This window comes from Melozone crissalis, unplaced genomic scaffold, assembly GCF_028551555.1.
Source record: "Melozone crissalis strain CALT ecotype California unplaced genomic scaffold, PUWL_Pcris_2 ptg000033l_1, whole genome shotgun sequence".
NCBI classification, from domain to species: Eukaryota; Metazoa; Chordata; class Aves; order Passeriformes; family Passerellidae; genus Melozone; species Melozone crissalis.
The window spans coordinates 8,589,132-8,610,764 of record NW_026535811.1 but is presented as its reverse complement, the minus strand read 5'-3'; the positions used below and the strand labels follow the sequence as shown (position 1 = coordinate 8,610,764).

Sequence of the window (21,633 nt, the reverse complement as noted above, 5' to 3'; positions counted from 1 at the left end):
TGCCCCAAACAGTGATTTTTTTTTTTCACTCCTCTCTCCCTGAAGGGAAGTGCAGATCCCTAAGCACACTTAGGGCTTTTGTGAGTGACCTACAACTTTCCAGAGCTTTTCCAGGCACAGATCCCCTGGAACTCCTTCCTGTAGGTGCAAAGGCTGCAGTTATTGATTTGGGGGAGGGAGGAGAGCATGGCACTTGAACAGAGCCAGAGTAGCCATAGATCAGAGTTCAGGATGTAAATCTGGACTTGTCTCTGTGGGGATTTCCTCTCTTAGGCTCCTCCGGACCCCTGGGACGTAAATTTGTTTTCTCATTTTCAGGTGTGCAGTGGTGGGGGATTGTTTCTAATTTCTTGGGCTGGTTTTTTCCCCTTGTACTTGCCTGTTCTCTATATCTGCTGTGAAATTAGAGTAGAACCCTGAGAACTGAATATTTTTGTTTCAGATAGTTTCAGTGCACATCTGTAATGCTGCAGTGCTGATTAAATCCCCATTTGCAATTAGAATGTGTACATGACCATGGGTGTGACTGGTGACTGAGAAGTGAAGAAAGGTGAAAAATTAGGCTGAGTTTCTCTTCTTTAAGATGGTTTTGTCTTCTAGGAGTAGACAAAAATCAACCTGGTTCCTAAACCAAATTGTTTCATGGTGAAATGAGCCTCTCTGAGGAGAGAGCTTTATTTCATGCTGTGCTGTGGAAAATACTGGGCTGTGCTGGAGAGATTCTGATGGGTGAATTTTGAGTGTGTGTTTGTGGTGTTTGCAGTGCTTTGGCATTGACAGATGATGCTGGCAGCCAAAGGTGAGGCTGGCTGACCCTCCCTGAGCAGTTTCCATGACAACCTAGCGTTTTTGAATAATCTTGGTTTATAGGAAATCTTTTCCTCCCTTGCCTTTCTCCCACTGCTAGTTTCTCTATTTTTATAGGGGTTTTTTAATCATACCTTCGAAGAGTTTTACTATTTCTGGTAAGATCTGTGAATACAATAACACACACGCATTCCAATTTTGCAAGATTTCTCCACAGTGTTTCAGGAAGGGGGGTGATACCTTAGAATAAAACTAACTATTTTTCTAATACCTGATAACACAAATCAAAACAGTGAAGGATACTGAGATGTGGGCTTCTAGTGAGGTTTTAGCTCCCCCATTCCCTAGGTGAAAGTTTGTAAATCCCTGTCCCTCAAACAAAAGAGAGCCAAGTAAGTTATTTCATGGCCAGATAGTCCTCTCTCAGTAACATGTGAAGCAAAGAGTCCTTTCTGAGCACCCAGACAGGACTTGGGGCTTCTGCCAGAGAGCTTTTACCACCTTGTGTCATATTCTTGGTAATGTATTGTTCTTCTGCACAACATACTGCAGTTTCTTTTTCAGTATTGTGTGTTCTGCTGTTCTGAGTTTGGCAGTGCTACATTCAAATGATCTTTTGATAGTTGTAAGACAAACCTGAATTTTCCTATATAAATGAGTTTGTCATTGGAGTTAGATTCTTACTAGTGCTTGAAGATCTCTCTGTCCATGTGCTCAGCTTCTGTCTTTGCCCGTAATGAGTTTGATTTGTGTCCTGCAGTTGCTTCTGCCAACAGTGAAATGTGGTTTAAACTGAGAAAACCAGTGGTGACTTCAGCTGAGCAAGGAGGTGTGAGTTGCCTCACAAAGAAAAAGCAATGCTGCACACTTCAGTTTCAGCCTTGCTTTGGCCATTCTGATCTCTTCCAGGGAAAGAATCTTTATTTTTCCCCATAGATACTCACGTTCTATTTTCCTGGCAGGCCTGGAGGCAGGAAGCAGAATTTTGCACTTCCTTCTGCAGTCTAGGACAGTCCACTGCCTAATTTGCTTTGTCAGGAATAGCCAGGATCCCAATTTGTCAGCACAGATCAAGATGTTAGTTTCACACCTTCATTCTTTAATTTCTTTTAGAGGAAAGAAGAAATATATAATTAATTGCAGATGCATGTTCTGTTGCCTTTGTAGTTTTAAGATTGAGCTTACATGAAAGACTCTAGTTTGTATTGTTGTATCAGGGACTCTTTCACAATAGTGAATTCAAAACTAGTCACTATTGTGAAACTAGGGGAGAAATCTAGGAATTAAATGTTTTGGTCAAATGTGAAGCAATTTTATTTGGGATGTATTAAAAATCGTGATTTCTCAGATACAGGGAATGTATTATACATGTCTTAGGTCTAGCATTTCTTTTGTATGCATTCCTGAGCATGTGTCTGTGTAGCTCAGCAACCACTGATGGTTTTAAAGTTCAATAACTTACAAATGACTGAGGCCTGTATATCACTGAGAAGATGTAATTAATTATAAAGGTTAGAAGGGCATTGGACTTAAAGCTGTGCCATTGCATGTATCTTCGTGCTTGCTCTGATTCCCCTTTCTCCCCCTTCTCTTGACTTCAGCTAGCACACAGATTTAAATTATTTAGAATTTTAATAGTGAATTTTTGAGGCAAGCATTAGTTCCAGTACTAATGTAATGCACCGTCCGTGAGCTTGTAATCCCAGCTTTCAAAGTGCTTAATAAAAGTAGGCTAAAGCTCTCAAAACTAAGAGTCTGGAGTAGTAAGGCTTATATGTCCATATTTAGACAAGTAAGGGACTTGACTTTCAAAAAATTGTTAACTCTCTTGAATATCCTGTGACTTGAGGCACTGCTGAAAAGAATCTTGAGCTTAGTCCACAAGTTGAATGGTTTAGAAACAGAGGGAAAACTGCCTCAGGTCTGCATATGTGTGTGAGATCAGAGTTCTGGCTGCAGCCTCCATCTGCCCTATGAAAGCATCCGAGCCAGCTGAGGTTTGAGGAGTTTTATATATTTGTGACTTGTTCCAGTTCCCCTAATAAGTGCTGATATTTTTTTTAAAGCCAAAAATAAAGTTATGCTTGCATGCAACCTGTATTGTCTTTTTTTGAAATACGATTCTGTACTCGTGATATTCTCTCCCTCATGCTCATCATTAGAGGCTTGATTTTTCTTAGGCAAGGCAAGAGGTCTGGAGATCCTGCTGTTATCTTAGTTTCTGCTTCATAACTGATCTTTGGAGTAGAAGTGAACAAAATTGATTAGTTTTGTCATGTCCTGATACCCCTGAGTACCTCGAGCATCTTCTGAGTGGTGATCAGTGCCCAGGCAGGTAAACTTTGCACAGCTGGGGTTGACCACACTTCTGAGACCACCTGGGGTTCTGTTCCCTGCCTGTTCTCAAGGCGGTAATGGGATCAGTCCATAAATACTCCCAGCCCTTGCTATTGTCAGGACAAGCCTGGAGCTATTCAGAGCCATCTTTCCCTCAGCCTGCCTGAAGGTGTGATGCTTCTCTGCTGCTGGTTTCTTTTTCCTGAGCTGAATGGCTGCTGATCTAACTAAGCAGCCGAGGTGTTGGTTTGCAAATGTTTGGGTAATAGCTCTGAAGCAAGCTTTCAACTTTTTATTGCCTGGTTGGAGGGCTCAGGGCTGGTGTTTGATGGAGGGATTGGAATGCTGGTAAAGCCGCCAGATAAGGAGCATGAAATTCTTAGCTCGGGGTTCCAGAGTCCAGCGCGGGGTAGCTGAAAGCCACTCATTTCCCAGTGCTGAATTAAAGTTAAACGCATGGGTTGTTTGACTAAACAACAGGGTTGCAGGCTGAAAACAGGATACTCAAGCTGTTGAAATGTGTTGTCTTTGGGAAGAATGGGAAGGTCAATTGGTCAATTTTATGGGTAAGTTTGAGCTAGGGGATGGTTATACTAAACTGAATCTTTCTGGAAACCTGGCATTGGTTCCTTGAAATGACTCAACTTCAGCCAGAACACACAAATTATTTTTAAATTATGCCTTACACTATTTCTGTATATGGTAGACAATATATATGCATTTTGAACTCTGAGGTTAAGGCATTTGCTCAACCTTAGGTTTACTTGATAATACAAAAAAATATATTGTTTGAAGTTTTTAATAAGTTTATCATTATTATATTTAAAAATCAGTTTGGATAAATTACTGTGAAGTTGCTAAGAAAGTGTAGTAGGGGTTTCTTTCTTCCTTGAACTCAAATTGTAGGGATTAGTGATGTACTAAGACTTTCTATAACATAATGCACCTGTCTGCTTGAATCTAAGTGCTGAATTTTTTGTTATACATAGTAGCAGCAAATACAGATATACATAGAGACTGCTGTGTCAAGATTAATTGCTTCTGTAATTATAAAAAAAAAAAAAAAAACCACAAACCTCTCTAACAGGCCCTTTTCCCATTGGCTGTGTCTCATGCTTTACAGTATTCTGAAGGATACATAGGCATGTAATTGCAGGTTTCTCCCCTCCTGATTAATTAATGCATAGGATTTACTCACTAGAAGAACAGTTTAGCACTGTGTGCATGTATTTCTGAACACAAGGTGTTTTAGGGCAGAGGATCCCAAAGCTGATCTTAGTCCATTCTGGACTACCAATCAGAAACACTTGTAATAATATCCTCAACTTCAGTTGTTGAAAGGTTCTGTTTCCCGCAGCACTGTGGAAGTGTCTTAGAGGTTTTTAACACCTAAAACTTGCTGTAAATGAAGCAGTGGCTGCTTTGGCATCTTTCCAAGGTTTAGCATGCAGTGAGGTTTCAGCTAGCACAGACATCAATTGCTGTCTTTTTAAAAAAAAAAAAATTGGCATAAGGCACCAAAATTCTTCTTTCATCACTAGCTTCCTTCAGTTTTAGCTCTTTCAGTCTTCTAGCTCTTATTTATACCTCTTACACACCAAAATCAAGACATGGACACAGTGTGGCTTGGCAATTGCTCATTTTCACTGCATGTTCATGCAGTTGTTTTCCTAAGCCTTCTCCGCCCTCCCCCTCATCCTCCATCAGTCCCTGCCAAAGCCTGTCCTCTCACTCTGAGGAGAGCCATTGCACCACACTTTCCCTGCAATTATACATGCATTTTTCACCTTAGCTCAGGCTTCCCTCGGGCCTGAGCTGCTCTTATCTCCCTAAGACTCCAAACTGATAAGCCAGTTTAATTGGAATGGGGTGTGGTGCTTGTTTATCCTTCATTACCTTGAAAACTGGGGACATGGAATAGAAAATTAAATGAAAATGAACTAGATTAGACAATGAGGGCAACTGTCATTGATAATACCATTAAACATGCTGAGTTGCCTATGTGAAAACATCTTCTGCAGTGCAAGCTGATCTTAGTTATTTATTGTTATTCTGACTTTTGACCCAAAAGCCAGCACGGCTTTTGTGTGCTTTGGCTCAAAATGATTTTATAAGACACTGTTATCTATCTTTATGTCTTCAATAAGCTTGTTCTTAGCCAATGTGGGAGAAGGTGACAGCCCTCCTGCTCTGCATGGTCATTGCACAGTGGTCTGTTCCCAACTCTGACTTCTCCAGTAAGAGTTTCTCAAAAGAGATTTACTCATGGTTTTCTGTGTTACAATTTTTCCATTTATCGGGCGTTGTTGAAACACAGAGCTTGTTTGTCATGGTTGTCCTCTCACCAATAGCAGCAAACAGTCAGTAAATAATTAATTTCTCATCTAAGAGGTTGCAGGCCATCTGTTGATTTGCATAAAATAGCAGCATAGTTGCTGCATATCTATTTCAGTAATTTGGAGGGAATTATATGGATGGAGAATAAGTGCAACGTGATACATTCTGGGAAAGGAAAGGACCACTGAATTTTCTCTGTAAACACATCTGACTTGTTCTGAAGAATAACCAGATACATTGTGAGCAGCTTCACATTTGGAGTGGAATTCTCTGCTGATACCCAGCAGTTTGGTTAGGTCCTGGTGATAAAAACGGGAGCAGGCTCCTGGCACAAAAGTGATTTCAGCTTTTATTATAAAAAAAAAAGAAAGGCCTAAGCAAGGGCGCCCGCGGGCAGAGCAGTCCCAGATGGAGCATAGAGCAGCACAGATTCAGTGGTCAGAACCCATTTTTATCCTGGTTTTTGTCCCTTTGGATTGATTTCTTTTTGGATCCTTCATTTGCATGAAGGTTTAAGGCCTTGATTGGCCCATTACAGTTCTCTCCAGGCTGGCTCCTTTCGCCTGGGGGATGGTGCACTCTACTGAGGTGTATTACTCTTTTAACCCCTTTTACAATATAACAACCAAACTAACAGTACATGCTTCAGGATCTATCAACTATTTTACAACAGTTTGTATCTGTCGGGACCCAGGACATTCCTCTGGCTGCGCTGGGTGATTCGAGACCCTGGCACGGAGTCAAAAACGCCTGTGCCTTCGATTTTAGCCCATGGAAACAATTAACAACTTTGTGTGAAGATTTACAAGCCACAGGAGTTTGAGTAGAATGGTAGTTAATTTGTCACAGGGTAGAAAAGTAGAATTATGGGGATTCAAGAGGCAAGATGGAGGAATCTGGGCATGTTCTGTCCTTCCCCTTCTTCTTGTCCTCCATCTTCTGCTGGGATGGTGACACTAATTGGTTTAGGGTAGAGACAGATTGTCTAACATAGGTGATAGGTATTGGGAAATTATTGTAAATAAAGTACTCGTAGTTTGTAGTATAAAAAGTTATCACCACCCTAAGGGCAGTCACTGTGCCACAACCCAACCTGCCAGACAGATCTCAGCAGGTCAGAGAAGGAATGTAACAGATAAGAAAAAATAAACAACCTTGAAAAACAGAATCAACAAATCTCAACTTCTTCAGTGGTAATGGAGCTGGGAAAAAAACCTTTCTAATACCTTGGGGGTCATATCAACCGCAGAAACCCAAGATTTTTAACACTGCGAAATCAAGGTAGCTAGAGCATGTTGTTGGGAAAGAACAGACTCAGGTCTCTATTTCCAGGAGTGTTTCCAAGGTGTTTGTCCTGTTCCTGCAGGTGCCACCGCGCTGCTGCTCCTGGCCCGCCGGACGGACCTGAGGCGCATTTCCTTGGACACGCCGGATTTCACGGACATCGTGCTGCCGCTGGAGGACATCCGCCACGCCATCGCCATCGACTTCGACCCTCTGGAAGGGTACATCTACTGGACAGACGACGAAGTGAGGGCCATCCGCCGCTCCTTCCTGGATGGCTCGGGCAGCCAGTTCGTGGTGACGGCGCAGATCGCACACCCCGACGGCATCGCCGTGGACTGGGTGGCGCGCAACCTCTACTGGACGGACACCGGCACGGACCGCATCGAGGTCACCAGGCTCAACGGCACCATGAGGAAAATCTTGATATCAGAGGACCTGGAAGAGCCCAGAGCCATTGTGCTGGATCCCATGGTTGGGTGAGGAGCTGTTTGGGAGCGTTTTTTAACATATTTGTCATGCAAAGAAGATACCTCTGTCTGCTTCTATCTAGATAGTGGTAAACTATCTACATAGTTTCTCTATCTATGTAGTGATAAACTTCTGAGCTTTCCAAATGAAAATACTGGGAATCTCTGAAAGTTAAGGCTCTGAGGCACAAGCACTGCTGCTCTGTTTTGACCACCTGGGTAGTCACCTTATGTGTCTATATTTTATGATTTTTAAAAATTTTTTTGTGGACTGCGTGAATCAGCTTGTTTATTCTAGCTAATAGCACTGGTTATATTGTCTTGCTGGGCAGACTGATACAGGAATTTTGTATGTTTGCATGCCAATTCTTTCTGAATGGTTTGGGCATTCTTACCTAGGTAAGGAAATACTTTTAATTTAGGGATGTAGCTTTTTGCATGCTATGTGGTTTTGGGGAAGAGTAGTCCAGAAGATGCTATAAGAATATTGGAGGTTTGGATTAATAAGGTTTGTTTCCTTTGCAGGTACATGTACTGGACTGACTGGGGAGAAATCCCAAAGATTGAGAGGGCAGCATTGGATGGCTCAGACAGAATTGTGCTGGTGAACACCTCGCTTGGCTGGCCAAATGGGTTGGCACTGGATTATGCAGAAAGCAAAATATACTGGGGAGATGCCAAAACAGACAAAATAGAGGTTTGTAACTGTACCTGCATTATTTATTCCATGAAGTTATAGAATGTAGTTTTGCTTTTCTAGGTGTTCATATTCTGATACAGCTGAAAAGGGTGATGGGATGGTGGTTGAGTTGTGCTTTTAGAAACAACTCTGTTCTTCTCAGCCTTTGGGCAAGTTACTTGCTATTCTTCCCTCATTTTTTTTGTGTGTAAAATAGAAATTATATCCCTGTAGTAGAGCTGTCTTTGTAAGAATGTGTGATAAGGACTTGCTAAATAAGTAAATTCTTAGGTCATTAGGGGAAAAAGCTTTTTACTGGGATTAATGTATGTAGTTTTAAAAAAATCATCTTTCAGTCTTTGCACTGCTCAATTTAGAGCCTAGTAAAATATATTTTAAAGAGATAAATCTTTTTTCACATGCACTTATTTATACTTCCAGAAATCCTTTATACTTTACATCTCCCTTGTTTAATTAGAGTTTTAGCAAGAGCATAGAGTTTCCTTTTTTTCTTACATGTCCAATTGAAACTTTTAATTTAAAAAAAAGGACACTTTTGCTTCTCTCCCACATTGAAAGTCTTGCATTTATTTTTGTTTTGTAACAGTTATGAAACAAATTTGGCATTTATTATCTGTGAGTCTTTGAGAAAATGGTATTGTTTAGTATTTGATCAGTTTGCTGTCAAAAGCTTTTGTTGGAAGTGGAAGACCTGACTGTTACCTGGTGCTCAGGTCTGCCTGTGCTATATCCTGGTAGATTTGCCTTCCTTTGAGGAATTAGGGCTTTCCTTGTTGATTCTTAACTGTTGCAAATAACTTTTAACACTTATGATATTTGGCACAATCATATATTTTTCTAGACGTACAAAGTTGTTTTTACTCATTTATAACTACACATAAGTCAAGGTGAAGTCACAGTCATGTGCTGGAAGGTCACACAACTGTTAGTTCTCCTTTAGAGCCAAAGTAACTCCAGTCCTGCAAGGTGAGTTGCTTTGAAGCACTCCCTGAGAGAGCCTCAGGGAGCAGAGTTTTCTTTGTCCTGAAAACAAGATTTATAGTCTGTAATTCACCCAATATTACACCAGCTCTGAGAAAAGAGGAGAAAATAGTCTGAGGGGTGTGTAGAGATTTATTTATTGAGCACTTCAGCCCTGATACTGTCTCAGCCTTGATTGTGTTTTGCAAAAGGAAAGTTAGGCATTCTTCACCCTCATGTTTGCCAGAACACTGAGATTTCTTGTTCATTAATAATGATTCTATTCAGTGCTGGATCAGTTTGTGGCAGAAATTTTCATCTAGATCAGGAATGAGCTCACTGCTGCAATTCTGTCAAACTGGCTAGAACACATCATAGAATGTTTATATCAACATTACAGTGTCTGTGGCAGGACAGAAGATATCTGATTTGGCACAAAGGTTTTTTGGGACAATTTCCATTTCATTGTTCTTAAATCAGTGTAAGCCAGCAAAATGAGTTTGTTCCAGGTTGTCATGTACCATCTCTGCAGGGTACCAGAAAAGATTTATCACTCTAAGATTTCAGAATTACTGGTTATTTTTTTCCTATGAGTCTCCAAGTGTTAGTTATATTACTGCTGCTGCTTTTTATAAAAAGTTAACTCTTATCAACTTGCAGTAAATCTTGAAACAGTTGGGCTAAAACTTTTAAAACAACAGAGAAAAAGTTCTCCCACAGTTTTTCTTCGGTGCTTTTGGATTTTGGTTTTGTTTGAGGTTGTGGGTTTGTATTTTTTGATTCCTGAAGGTGTTCATTTAGGCATATGTGACACAGATATATAAAATTTTGCGTAAGGTGGCCAACACTTCCCACACAGACACTTTTTTTGACAGAAGATGTTGGTCCTTGTAACTAATTTTAGGTGGTGGGTGCAGAACAAACAAAAGCTGATGTTGTAACTTGTGGAAATGGTTGTAGATGTTAAAAGCTTACACATTACTAGGAAGACTGGGTAGGTTTGTGGAAAGGAATTCCACTGCAATTTAGTGGCAAATAAAATTTCCTCTGAACTACAAATTACTGAACTGTAAATTGCTGTAGAAGGAAGGAATCTTCTTGAAAAATTTCTGTATGCATTTCCTTTGTTATGCAGTTCTGTAAGTGTTGATTATTCTCTGAGAAAGGCTACTGGGATGGGTGGACCTTTGGATAGAACTCATACAGTCTCTCTTCTCCTGTGCTGAGGCCCTTCTGTCATGTTCTTCCTTAGATGCAATGTTGCTGCTTGCTAACTGCCCTTCAGAGGGGCAGAAAGGGCTGAAAATCAGTGACCCTGGTGGTGATCAGCACACATGTTCAGTGTGGCTTCTGCAGTGAGTAAAGCATGGAAGGGCTCTGTAGGATGAAGTGGGGGTGTCCATCCAATAGAATGGTACAGTCTAAATAGGATTTTATTTTTATCCACACCTGTCATGATTAAGGAATGGGGCTCCCCAGTTTAGTGCTCCCATCGAGACTCTCCAAACCACACACCTCTCACTTCCCCCAACAGGATGGAGAGGAGAATTGGAGGCACAAAAAGCAAAGATCACTGGTTGAGATAAGAATAATTTACTGAAAACAGCGAGGAGATAAGACAACTGACAGTAACAGCACAATAGTAATGACAGAAAGAAATGATTCATTCAGACTATCCCTGACAATAGAAAAAACTGGATGGCTTCCTCTTCCAGGTTGGTTCCAGGAACCCCTTCTCCCTGAAAGAGAGTCCCTTTTCCCCATTCCCAGCATGAGTTGAGGGGGTACAGAATAACCTCCAGGTCCTGGCCATGCCCTCTCCTGACTACTGCAAAAATTAATCCTGTCCTGGCCAGAAGCAGGACATGTCCTACCCCTTATTTTATACCATGTACATCATGTATACATGTATATATACACACACAAAGTACAGCTCTCATTTCTGTAGTCAATGGCCATCCCCCCAAGATGTCTGTTGAGTTAATTAAGTCCATGGCTGTGGGTTCTATCTGTCCCAAGTGTCTTCCAGGACAAGAGGACTCCTGTGATGTTGGCTGGTTGCAAATTACATCAGGAGCTCGTGACTGGTGTGTCTGGAGCAGTCCACCCTCACTGTCCATGGAGTTATGGCATGCAGTGGCAGTGTCATTCAGCAACCAATATTATACAGCTCAACATCACACACAGTTCTCACCCAAAAAATAAATCCCCCTGAGGTGCCCATCACTCACCAAGTGCACCCCAGTCTTGAACAAAAACAACCCCACAGATGGGTTTGCCTTTGCTTGAAGCAGAGCTGATCCAAACTTTCTTCCCTAACACATTCCTCATAGGCACCACAAGGACTTTTTCCCCTTCTACAGTGGAGATTTTGATTGGGCAGGGCCAGCTGGACTGGTAGAGCCTCTGGTGTTAACTAACCAGGTGGCCTTTGCTAAATGTGCATTGCTATCTTAATCTGTGATAGCTAAAATACTACTAACATTCTAACATTTCAAGTTTGCTCACACTGCCTACTCTCCAATGGAAACCAGGAGTCTTGAGGAGATTTGCTGCACTTTCCATGCCCTCACCATCCATTTTTTAATATCTGTGTAATAGAAGATGCTTTGGCCTTCAGTAAATGTTTTAAACTTACATTAGAAGAAAGGACACTGGCATAGGTGCAGCAAACAAAGGTGTTTGTGACAGTTTCCAAAGATGAAACTTGAAATTGTACATGAAGGCATCAGAATAAAATCCCCGGTCCCTGCTTTGCTTCATGTGTTTGTGTATAGTTGAAAAGGGGGGTAAAAGCAGGAGAAATGCATTTGTGTACTTGCCTTTATTGCCTTTTTCATACATGATTTTACATACTTTGTGCTTTCCTCATTTTTCTCGCCTTTGCATGTGGGATTCCTCAGAACCCTTATTTAATTGCAGGGGTACCAAACCGAATACCGTTCTTACAAGCCACATTTCTGGTTTGTTTGTGCTACATAGGAGCTTTTATTATTTATTTTTTACCCACTGATTCATGCTATGCTGTTCTGGAGCCCCCAGACGATAATAAAGCATCAGCAGGGGTTAATGGAGACTGGTAGGGGGTACAGCAGGGAGCTTTTGTTCCCATTTTATCTGGCAGCCTGCAGCAGGCAGAAGCAGGCTGTGGCTCAACAGCTTCGTCATTTATCTCGGTCAGGTTTCACTGCTGATAAACTTCTATTGAAATGGATGGCTGCTATTGTGCTTACCAGTGGGGAAGATTTCTCATTGACTTGCTACAGGTTTAAAGCATTTTCCTGCCGTGCTATGAGGTTAAAAATGTATGATCTGCTCTGTTGAATTGGTCTTGTGTTTTGCTGCTCTGGTGAATATTTGTGTTCCTGGCACGTACGCTACCTGTTTTAAGGCATAGGTTGGATTTTTAAATGGTCAGCAAAGCTGGTATTGATAAAGCAATTAGAAATGGCTGCATGCATGTGTGGCTGTGTGTGTTAAGGGGAAGTCATGATGATATGGCTGATTTCTCATAGTTTTTCAATCTCTGCTTCGTTTTTCTTTATTCATCCTCTCCTGTTCTCCATTCTCAGAGCCGGAGATGGCACCCACTAACACCTACTAGTGGTGAGTGTAGAGAAAGGATGTCCCTCCTGCTCAGATCCAGCCTTTATCTGATGATTTTTGAGTGCAGCTCCAACTTGGAGTGTTTGTGCATTCCCAGATCTATTAGCTGTGCCTGGCATCACTGTCTGTAATCCTCATGATTAATGTGGAAAGTATTACATCCTGCTGTTTTTCAGCCTAAGTACACACCAGTGTTCAGAACTCAGCCTTGCTGGACAACAGAAAAGCAGATGCTGCTAAGACTTTATAGAGCACAGAAATCTTGAACAGAGAGGACATTTTTGTCTTTGACCTAGGAGCTGGCATCTAGAGAATGCTCCAATTCATATTTTAATCCTGAAATTGCAGGGCTATATTTTCCTCCGATGACAACTCCCTCAATTTTACTGCCACCCTAATAAGGAAATTTTGTTTTCTAAGTATACACCAATTATTTTCTGACTGGGAATTTTTTGTCTCATACCATTAGTCTTTGTGCTGTGAAATGCTGATGACTTGCAAGCCTGGTTACTGATCCTACCCCATCCAGCCTACTTGAAGCACAGGTTTGAAAATTGAGAAGCAAAATCCATTCTATTCCTAGCCCTTGAACACAGCTGCCTTTGTGTACTTGCATTAAACTTTTGCAGGTATGAGAAGTAAGGTAGTTGAAACAAATACGTGAAGTTGCTTTGTTGTTTACTTTTGCTTTGGATAGTGATGGCACTTGGGAATTTCATTCAACAAAAACCAAGTATGTACTGTAGAGGGTAGGGACAGATGCCTGTACTCCATCCCAGTTTCAGAAACTTTATGCTTACTTTTTGGGGATATTTCCAGTTATTTCTTAATACCTGCTAAGCCTGTATTAAGAAAAATAAGATTTTTGAAATTAGTAGTACAGTAAGGATTTATTAAAAAAAAAAAACCAACCAAACCAGTATTAGTTTATACTTTGTGTAATTTTCATTTGAGAGTTTTCTTTTGAACTTCTGAATGAAGTTTTGTGATGCTGACCAAGATAACAAAACTTAATTAAAAAGCAAACAAATGACAGCCACAGACAACATATTAGTAAGGTCTCCTGGCTGTTGCAGAGCTGGATACAGGGATTTGAATGGTCCCTGCCATGGACTCCAGTGCTGAGTTAGGACCTCCTGGCATTGTAAGCCTGTTACTATTTATTTTTTTAAAAAATCCTTTTTTTTTGCTTTGACTTTTGAATATGGGGCTACAGAATTATCACTTAGAGATGTACCTTTTCACAGAATCATAGAGTTGTGAGGGTTGGAAGGGACCTCTAGACATGATCTAGTCAACCCCAGGTGTTCTAATGCAAAAATAAAAAAAAGAAGAAACATTTAAAACATCCACGTTAGTTTCAAATTTGGAACATTAAAAATTAACTTTTTATTACTTTTGATAAATTGAGATTACCTGAACAAAATTTAGATATGGAAAGTATGATGATTGAGACCTTACATTGCAAGCCACTTGTGCTGAGGAGTTCTGCAAGAAGTCCTGAGGGAATCTGCTATTCACAGGCTGTCATGCTTTGTGGGACAGGGAGAAGTTCCTACCAAAGGGGCTTCTGAGGGAAGCTTTTGGGGAGATGGAGCCAGAACTCCTGCCCAAGAGTAACTTGACCCTCTGATCTGAGTACCAAACATGGTATTTTTCTAAGTGAAATTACTGCCCTAAAAATTATGTGGAAAAGATTTTGGCATTCAGTTTTCAAATAGTTCTTCTGTCACAGATCTGTAGTTCATCCTGAAATCTGTAATTTCAGCTCATGAGATGTAGATACATTCAGCTCATTTAAGTTCCCTTGTGTTGCCTTTATAAAAATGTTGGAAATCAGCACTTCCACACTGAAAATGTTTAGAATAGATTAGATGAGTCCTACTCTAAAAACACTGAGTTTTTTCCTGTTACCTCTAAGGAGAGCCTGGAATCACCATGTCAGAGGCAAGTACCCATGCTTGAGACACATTTGAGCAGAAAGTTGTGCTGACTGGCTCACACTGGGAATTGAGAGACATTTCTCACAACCTTTGCTAAAAGATGAGCAGTGCTGGTTTGCTGCTGATAGCTCTGAAACCCTCATGGTCCCCATGGCCCAGCATGCAGCTGATTGGAGTATAACTGCTGGATCTACATTCATATGTCATGGGTGCTTCCCAGATTTTTCACATTGGAGTTAGGAAATTGTATTTTGGTTTACCCAGCTGTCTCAGCTAGAAAGCAACAAGCCTCTGCTAGCAGCCAGTATCAGTTACCTAAGGCAAAACACTGAAATGCCTCAAGCCAACCCAGCCAGAGTCATCAGCTCAGCTGAGTCTGACATCAAATATTTCATGGCAAGCTGGGGAGCAATGTGAAGAGATACTGAGCTATTGTCTGTGTTTCTGATTCAGCTGAGTTCTGTTTGTCTGTCCACTATCATCCCTTAGTCTCCGAAATTCTGGCTTTGCTTTTTTCCCCTTTTCACAAGCTGAGTTACATTTGTGTACAAAACCATGTACTGATCTTGGACCTGGGCTTCTTTGAAAGTATTCACCTCCAATCATTCTCAATAATGATTTAGCTTTCTTCACATAGACTTCTTACTTTGCTGGGAGATTTTGTAGTCTTAACCTGAACATCTTTTCTGGTACCATGCATCATCTTGTAGTGTGGCAAAGGGCCTGTGGAAAAAGGTGGAAAACCAAGCTCTTGGACATGCAAGACCCTTGGAATCAAAGTGATTTAGGGAATAGGAGCAACTGAATCAGCTTGAAAGTTTACTGCCACCAAAGGTGAAAACTGTCCCATAACTGGCTGAGTCTCTCACTGCACTATTGCCGGAGCAACTTGGACTTGGTAAAACAGTAGAAAACTTCCAACATTTTTTCCCCTCTATGAAAAAACAATTATAGTCACTTATTAAAGAGTCTGGAAAACATCAGGTTAGATAGAGAACAAATGAAAAATAAGTTTCTGGGGCAAGGCATTGAAAGAAAGAACCTTGGGAAAGAAGAGCACAGAGGCTTTTGCCCTCATGCAAGAGCATCAGGAGTTGCTGTGCTGAAATTGTAAAACTGTTCCCCCAAACCCACTGTGAGGTTTCAGGTTGGGCTTGGCTGGTCTGGTTTACATTCTCCAGAGTGTTTTGTGCAGCTGCCCACAGGTCTTAGTTGCTAAATAGTAAGTTGCAAAATGCAGTCATTAATTTTCTTTGTTGCCCCCACAGCCTATGGCCAGGTAACAGAACACTCCCTGACTGCTGCCTCTCCACCCTATATGGATTACATACCAAAATTAATATCTGTAGTAAAGTGGTTTTAGTCACCTGTTTTACCACTGAATCTTTTCAGAGGAGCTCCTTCTCTCTTCTCATCTTATTTGTCATTTTGGCTCATGTTTTTGTGTTGGCCTGTTCTTTACAAATGCAGGAGTTCTTTTGTGTTGCATGTGATTGCCTAGGAGATGTCACCTGTGATTGTCACAATGGTTCTAAAATCTTTTCCTTGCCTACTTGTAACTTTACCTGACTTTAACCATTTCATTAAAAACTGAACCACTTGTTTCTAAAATTAAATTCCATCACAGAGAAAATATTTCTGCTGTTGGCATTGGTCAGTGTGCTAAGGAATTTGTCCTATTGTGAAAGAAGTTAACAGTGTGTGTGTAGCCTGATAGAAAGGGTATTTATGAAGTTATCTCTGGACTGTTTGTACATATTTATCTTCATGGCAGTCCTATTAGGATATTATCCATGGTCAGAAAAAATATATTTTGAATTCTTTGGAAAAATTGTTGGAGCTCTAAAGGAAACTGAGGGTGCTGAGGAACTGTTAAATTAGGAATTGTTAACGGCTATTATAAAATAATTAACAGTAAGAAATCATGGACTTGGCTGGAGGCATTTGGTTTCTGAAGCAAATCCAAAGGGTTCCAGGGATCCCTTCTGCTGATTCCTCAGCATTTCACCACAATGAAGAGAGGACTTCCCATTTCATTCCTTAATGTTTTAGAATTGAGGAGAAATACTGTTAATAGTAAATAAATGACAATGACAGAATGATTTCTTCAAACTGAGTTGAAAGCTTCAGTTGTTCGCTTAAAGAGAGTATAGTTGATCAAGACTTTTTTTACTAATAAAATTGGAAATTTAGACAAGATATCTCTTTGTTTCTCTCTTAGAGCAGCTGTTTTGCAGTAAATAAATGTGTTAATTATATGATATTGCTGCAGTCATAACAGTGAAATTATTCCAGTCTGTCTTAGAGAAGTTGAAAATACATTGTTCTTAAACCCAGTCCAAAAAATGCAAATATAATGATTATAAGGCATTCCAGCTATCTTTTAGAGTTATTTTTAAGAGAGATGCTGCTCAAATTTCTTTAACCAAATAAATCTTATTTATGTAGTGTTTGTTATGCCATGGGGTCAGAAATCTTTCTAATTCCTTTTCTTTCCAGAAGAAAAGTGAATGCTACAATTGCATCCTTCCTGTGACTCAGTGGGGGAAGATCCTTTTCAGCTGTGATGCTTGATAAAAATGTTGTAGAGCTGGGGCAGTGATGGCAGTAATACTTGAGCAGAGCAATTGAGGTCCTGCATATTAACTGAGGTCTTCTGGCCTCTCTGATGATGAGTAAGGTGGTGCTGGTAAAGATGCTGAGGTTCAGGAATCAATAATGGCTAAGGTATCTGTCATTTGTTCAAAAACAAATTAAAAAAAATTATTTTAAAAATCAGGGCTTAGGTTCAAGTATCTGAAATTAGAGGAGCTGCAGGGAGAGTGGAGAGCACCTAGAGGAATGATGAGATCCCACCCTGTGAGGAAAGACAGAAGAGGTTTGGTCTTTTCTCCATGGGGAAGAGAAGGCTCACATTTATCCAGTGCTCAGGGAGGAGGAGGGAGGCTCTCCTGGTACATGGATGGTGCCACATTGGAGAGGACAGGGACAACTGGTACAAGGTGCCTTGAGGGAGGTTTCATTTTAATATAAGAAAGAAATACTTTACTGAGGCATGTAGTGTCATTTTAATATAAGAAAGAAATACTTTACTGAGGCATGTAGTGGAGTCCCTCCCCTTACTAGAAGTTTTCAAGATGTAACTGGACAGGATGCTGGATAATCTTATCTAGGCTTCTTTCCCACAAAAAAATGGACCCGATGATCTTTCAGGGGTTCTTCCAACCTGGGCTGGTCTATGATTCTGTAGTTCTGTGCTGAATGTTGAGCTGTGTTTATGAGTTAAGATGAAAGATAATGCACTCTGCACTCTGTCACCTTCATCTCAGTCTTGACACCTTGTAGGACTGAGCTCTTAGTTTGGAATTGAGCTCGGCATCCCTGGTAGGGACAGACCCTTTCTGTGGTGGGCATCTCCTCAGCGCAGTGCACATAAACCTGTCACATCTGCTCAGTGTCTCCTGCCCTTGGTGCGCTGCCCCTGAGGGGACTGCTAGTCTGCAGTGCTGCCAGGGCCCCAGCACAAGCTCCACACAGAGCTGAACACGGTTTTCATAAATGAGATAGATTTCATGATGAAACTCTAGACCTAAAGCAGTCAAGTGACAAGTTTAAACTGCCATAAATTCAAATCCCAGATTATCAGAAAGGTAAATTCACTGCATTAACCTATTTATCCCAGTGATTACTGCTACTGAGAAGTGAATTGAATGCAAGGTATCTTTCTAACAAGAAAGACCCTTAGAATATGTCACTGTGCATTCCAGACTGTAACTTTAAATTAGAAGTAGTGCTTCAAAGTTGTTATTTTATTGTTCCTCCCGATCACTAAGTACAGCATTTTAAAATGTGACTACATTCTCAGCAGTAATTCACTTACTTTGAATAAGCTGTGTGTTCATGAGGCTATAGGTTTGCATTCATTATTGTTGTAGGATAAACAAAGCCCTTATTCTTCAAGCAGGATATCTGGTATTTTGTCTGAGGCCAGTTAATTTTTGCACTTTTAGGGTTTTTTTTCATGGAACTACTCGCTCTTTCAGTAAAGGTGGTGTTTGTGGTTACAGCACATCTGTTTCCTGTTGTAGCCTATATTCTCAGTGTGATTTGCAGTATTCAGAATGGCCTCAGAATGTGAAACTCACACCACATTGTGGTTAAAAGCAGCATAAACCTCTGGAGACACTGCCTCATAGCAGCTGAAGGTGGATTTATAGTGTGGGGCATTCTGTGGAGCTTCACTGTGAGGAGCCTCATCCATGTGGAGCTGGGGAAGGGGGAAGAATCCAGCAGAGATTATAGCCTGGCACTTGGTTGTTGCCTGAGTGTGAGTATGTGAAAAGGTGATGCTGCAATCTCTTGAAACTGGTTGTTAGGTGATTGTTCCATTTTGCTTTATTCTTCTTGTACATATCACCCCTACATCCCTTGCCACTTCCCTTCTGCCTTACACCAGACTCTTTGATTCTGTAGCCAATGGATGTAATTCTATTGAAATCACCTAACAGGCAGCCAAAGTCAGTGCAGACAACATGGTGCCATGGAAAAAAAAATTATATATATATATGTTTGAAATATATCTAATATATCTATATATATATATACACACACATATATATGGCTGCTACCATAAATGTGTGTGTGTGTGTGTGTATATGTGTATATCAGGTAAAATTGCAGCAGGAGCAGAGTGGCAGATATATGTAAATACTTTTACAGAAAGGTGCTTGTTTTGTCTAGGAGATGTAAAGCTGTCTTTCAAAATAGCCTTTATGTGTCAAACCAAAAATTAATTAAAAGCAGATATTTAATCCTTAAGTACCTTCTCTTTTCCTGACTCATTTCAGTATAGGGGAAGCTTATTTGAACAACTCTTCAAGTTTGCCAAAGAAAGTTCATCTCACACCCCACACTTTCCAACTTAATTTTCTTTGTCAGTAGTTAAGCACTCCCTTAAATAAGGAATTTTCTTTCTTTTATAAATACAAGGCAAAAAAATGTAATTTTAAAAAATGCTACTTTGTGATGGTGATGTTTTATTGCTTATTACTGTGTGGTTTTGGTTGGTTCACTTTTCAACATCCTTCCATTCTGTGGATCTTCTTGGTCTGCTCAGCAAGCGCTAATTGCCATGTATTAATTAGTTGCAAACAAATGGCTTATCTCTGTAGTTTAAGGGGGAGGGGGAACAAGTCACCACAGACAAGTAATCTATTTTTGAGATATTAGTGCATTTGTAGGAGCATGCTGTATATTCTGCTGGACTGAAGGGTTTTGGTAAGCTAATTCCCTCAAGAAATTATGACCTTTCTTCAAAAGTAAATATGGAGCTTATTCCTACAATCCAGCAAATATGCAGTGTTCCTTTAGGGAAATGTGCACATAAAGATTAAGTTCCTATTCTAATATACTGAGAGTAAGTGCCAAAATGTTGGGAAGTTTGACAAGGTATAGTTTTGAGGAGAAATTGAATTATTGTGAAGATTATAGCATTTCTTCCACTTTTTAAAGAGAATTTATAAATATTTTATTATACTGTGTCCTGGAAAGGTGTGTATTTCAGTTCCATTGCTCTATTCCTTTCTTCTCATATGTGTCTGGGTAGGAGTTGCTCCAAACTAGCCTTTACATTTCTTGTGATCTGGGAAGATATTCTGGCCACCAGCTATCATCAGTCTAGTCTGAGGTACTAAACCAGTTGATCCTGAAGGTTGTCATTGCATAAATCTTTGGGTTTGAGCCATGGGAAGGATGGGAAGCCATAGAGATTTGGATGTGGTTATAAGTGAGAGAGATTTGGTTTAATAAACCACCCCTTTTCCAGTCATTCACTTAGAACATGCTTGGGGTGGTGGGAAGGATGCTTTAACGTTTCAGAGATTAGTATGCTACCTTGGATTTTATAAATCACATTGTTTCTGAAAGTTTTTATAGTAAGGTTGGTTGGAGGTTTTTTCCTGGTTTTGGAAGAGTGGTATACATACTGTAAACTTAAGCTATGGCCTTGAAACAAGTAGAAATATTTCAGAAGGATTTTTTTTGAAAAATTGCAGCACTGAACCATTTTTAAGCTTGTCTTAAAACATGGGACTCTTTGCCCCTGTCAGTATGGTACATTTTATAATAATACCTGGCATTCATAAGGCACTCCATCACTTGAACATGCATACATATGTTTAATTAATCGTTTCAGTGCCTCACTGAGGAAGTTAGGTATTACTCCTTTTTAGCTGTAGAGAAAAATGACACAGTAAATTCAAGTGTCTCAATCAAAGGCATGCAATTATTTACAGACCACAGCTGTTCCTTGTAGTAAAAAAAAAATTACTGTACTTAATTTTGAAGAATGTAAAACTGGTTCCTTATTCAGACTGGGGAATAGAAATATACTGGGGAATATAAATATACTCTGTGGATCTTCTTCAGTGTCTGCCTCCCAGTAATTGTGTGGGGCCTCCTCTCAATGCTCTCTGTAATATGGGCAAAGCTCACTTGGGAGGGACTGTGGACTAGAAGGTGCTGAGCCAGAACTCCTTGGCCATAAATTTGTCTTCATTTGTGTAAAACACAGTGACTCCTCTTTAAAACTGAACCAAAACTCATGTCAGAAATGAGAGAGTCATAACAGGAGTAACTATTATTACATAATAATAGTTCCTAAAGCAAAGGTAACAAGTGTTGTGTCATAATTCCACATTAAGATCTGGTTACAAGACTAACCTTCTAAATAAGACTTTTAGAGTAAGTACCTGTTAATAAAGAGTCTCTTCTTTTTTATTAGGATGCTGTGTAACATTGATGACATTATAATGCATAGGAGATTATTTTTTAATTTGAAGTCTGAGCATGAAGCAGCTAGTTTGTTCATCTTCCAAATAGTGGCAGGTTTATTCTATATATCTAAAAAGTTTGTCTATATTCCTAGGTCATGAATGCTGATGGAACTGGCAGGAGAGTCCTGGTGGAGGACAAGCTGCCTCATATCTTTGGATTCACTCTGTTGGGAGACTACATTTACTGGACAGACTGGCAGAGGCGCAGCATTGAGCGCGTGCACAAGTGCACGGCAGAGAGGGAGATCATCATCGATCAGCTGCCTGACCTGATGGGCCTGAAAGCCACCAACGTCCATCAGGTCATCGGTGAGTGGGCTGCTAATCCCCCAAGGGACAGTGGGATGGAAAATGTC

General features: G+C 40.4%; 1 protein-coding gene across 3 annotated transcripts in view; it reads left to right on the top strand.

The window, feature by feature from the left end:
* Nucleotides 1-21,633, top strand: part of LRP6 (LDL receptor related protein 6) — a 110,989-nt gene that overhangs the window by 58,588 nt on the left and 30,768 nt on the right. For all 3 annotated transcript variants that reach the window (XM_054282103.1, XM_054282102.1, XM_054282101.1), the window contains 3 exons: nt 6,848-7,244; nt 7,761-7,932; nt 21,370-21,586. In XM_054282103.1, coding sequence (XP_054138078.1) covers nt 6,848-7,244; nt 7,761-7,932; nt 21,370-21,586 — 786 coding nt within the window. The remainder of the gene's footprint in view (nt 1-6,847; nt 7,245-7,760; nt 7,933-21,369; nt 21,587-21,633) is intronic.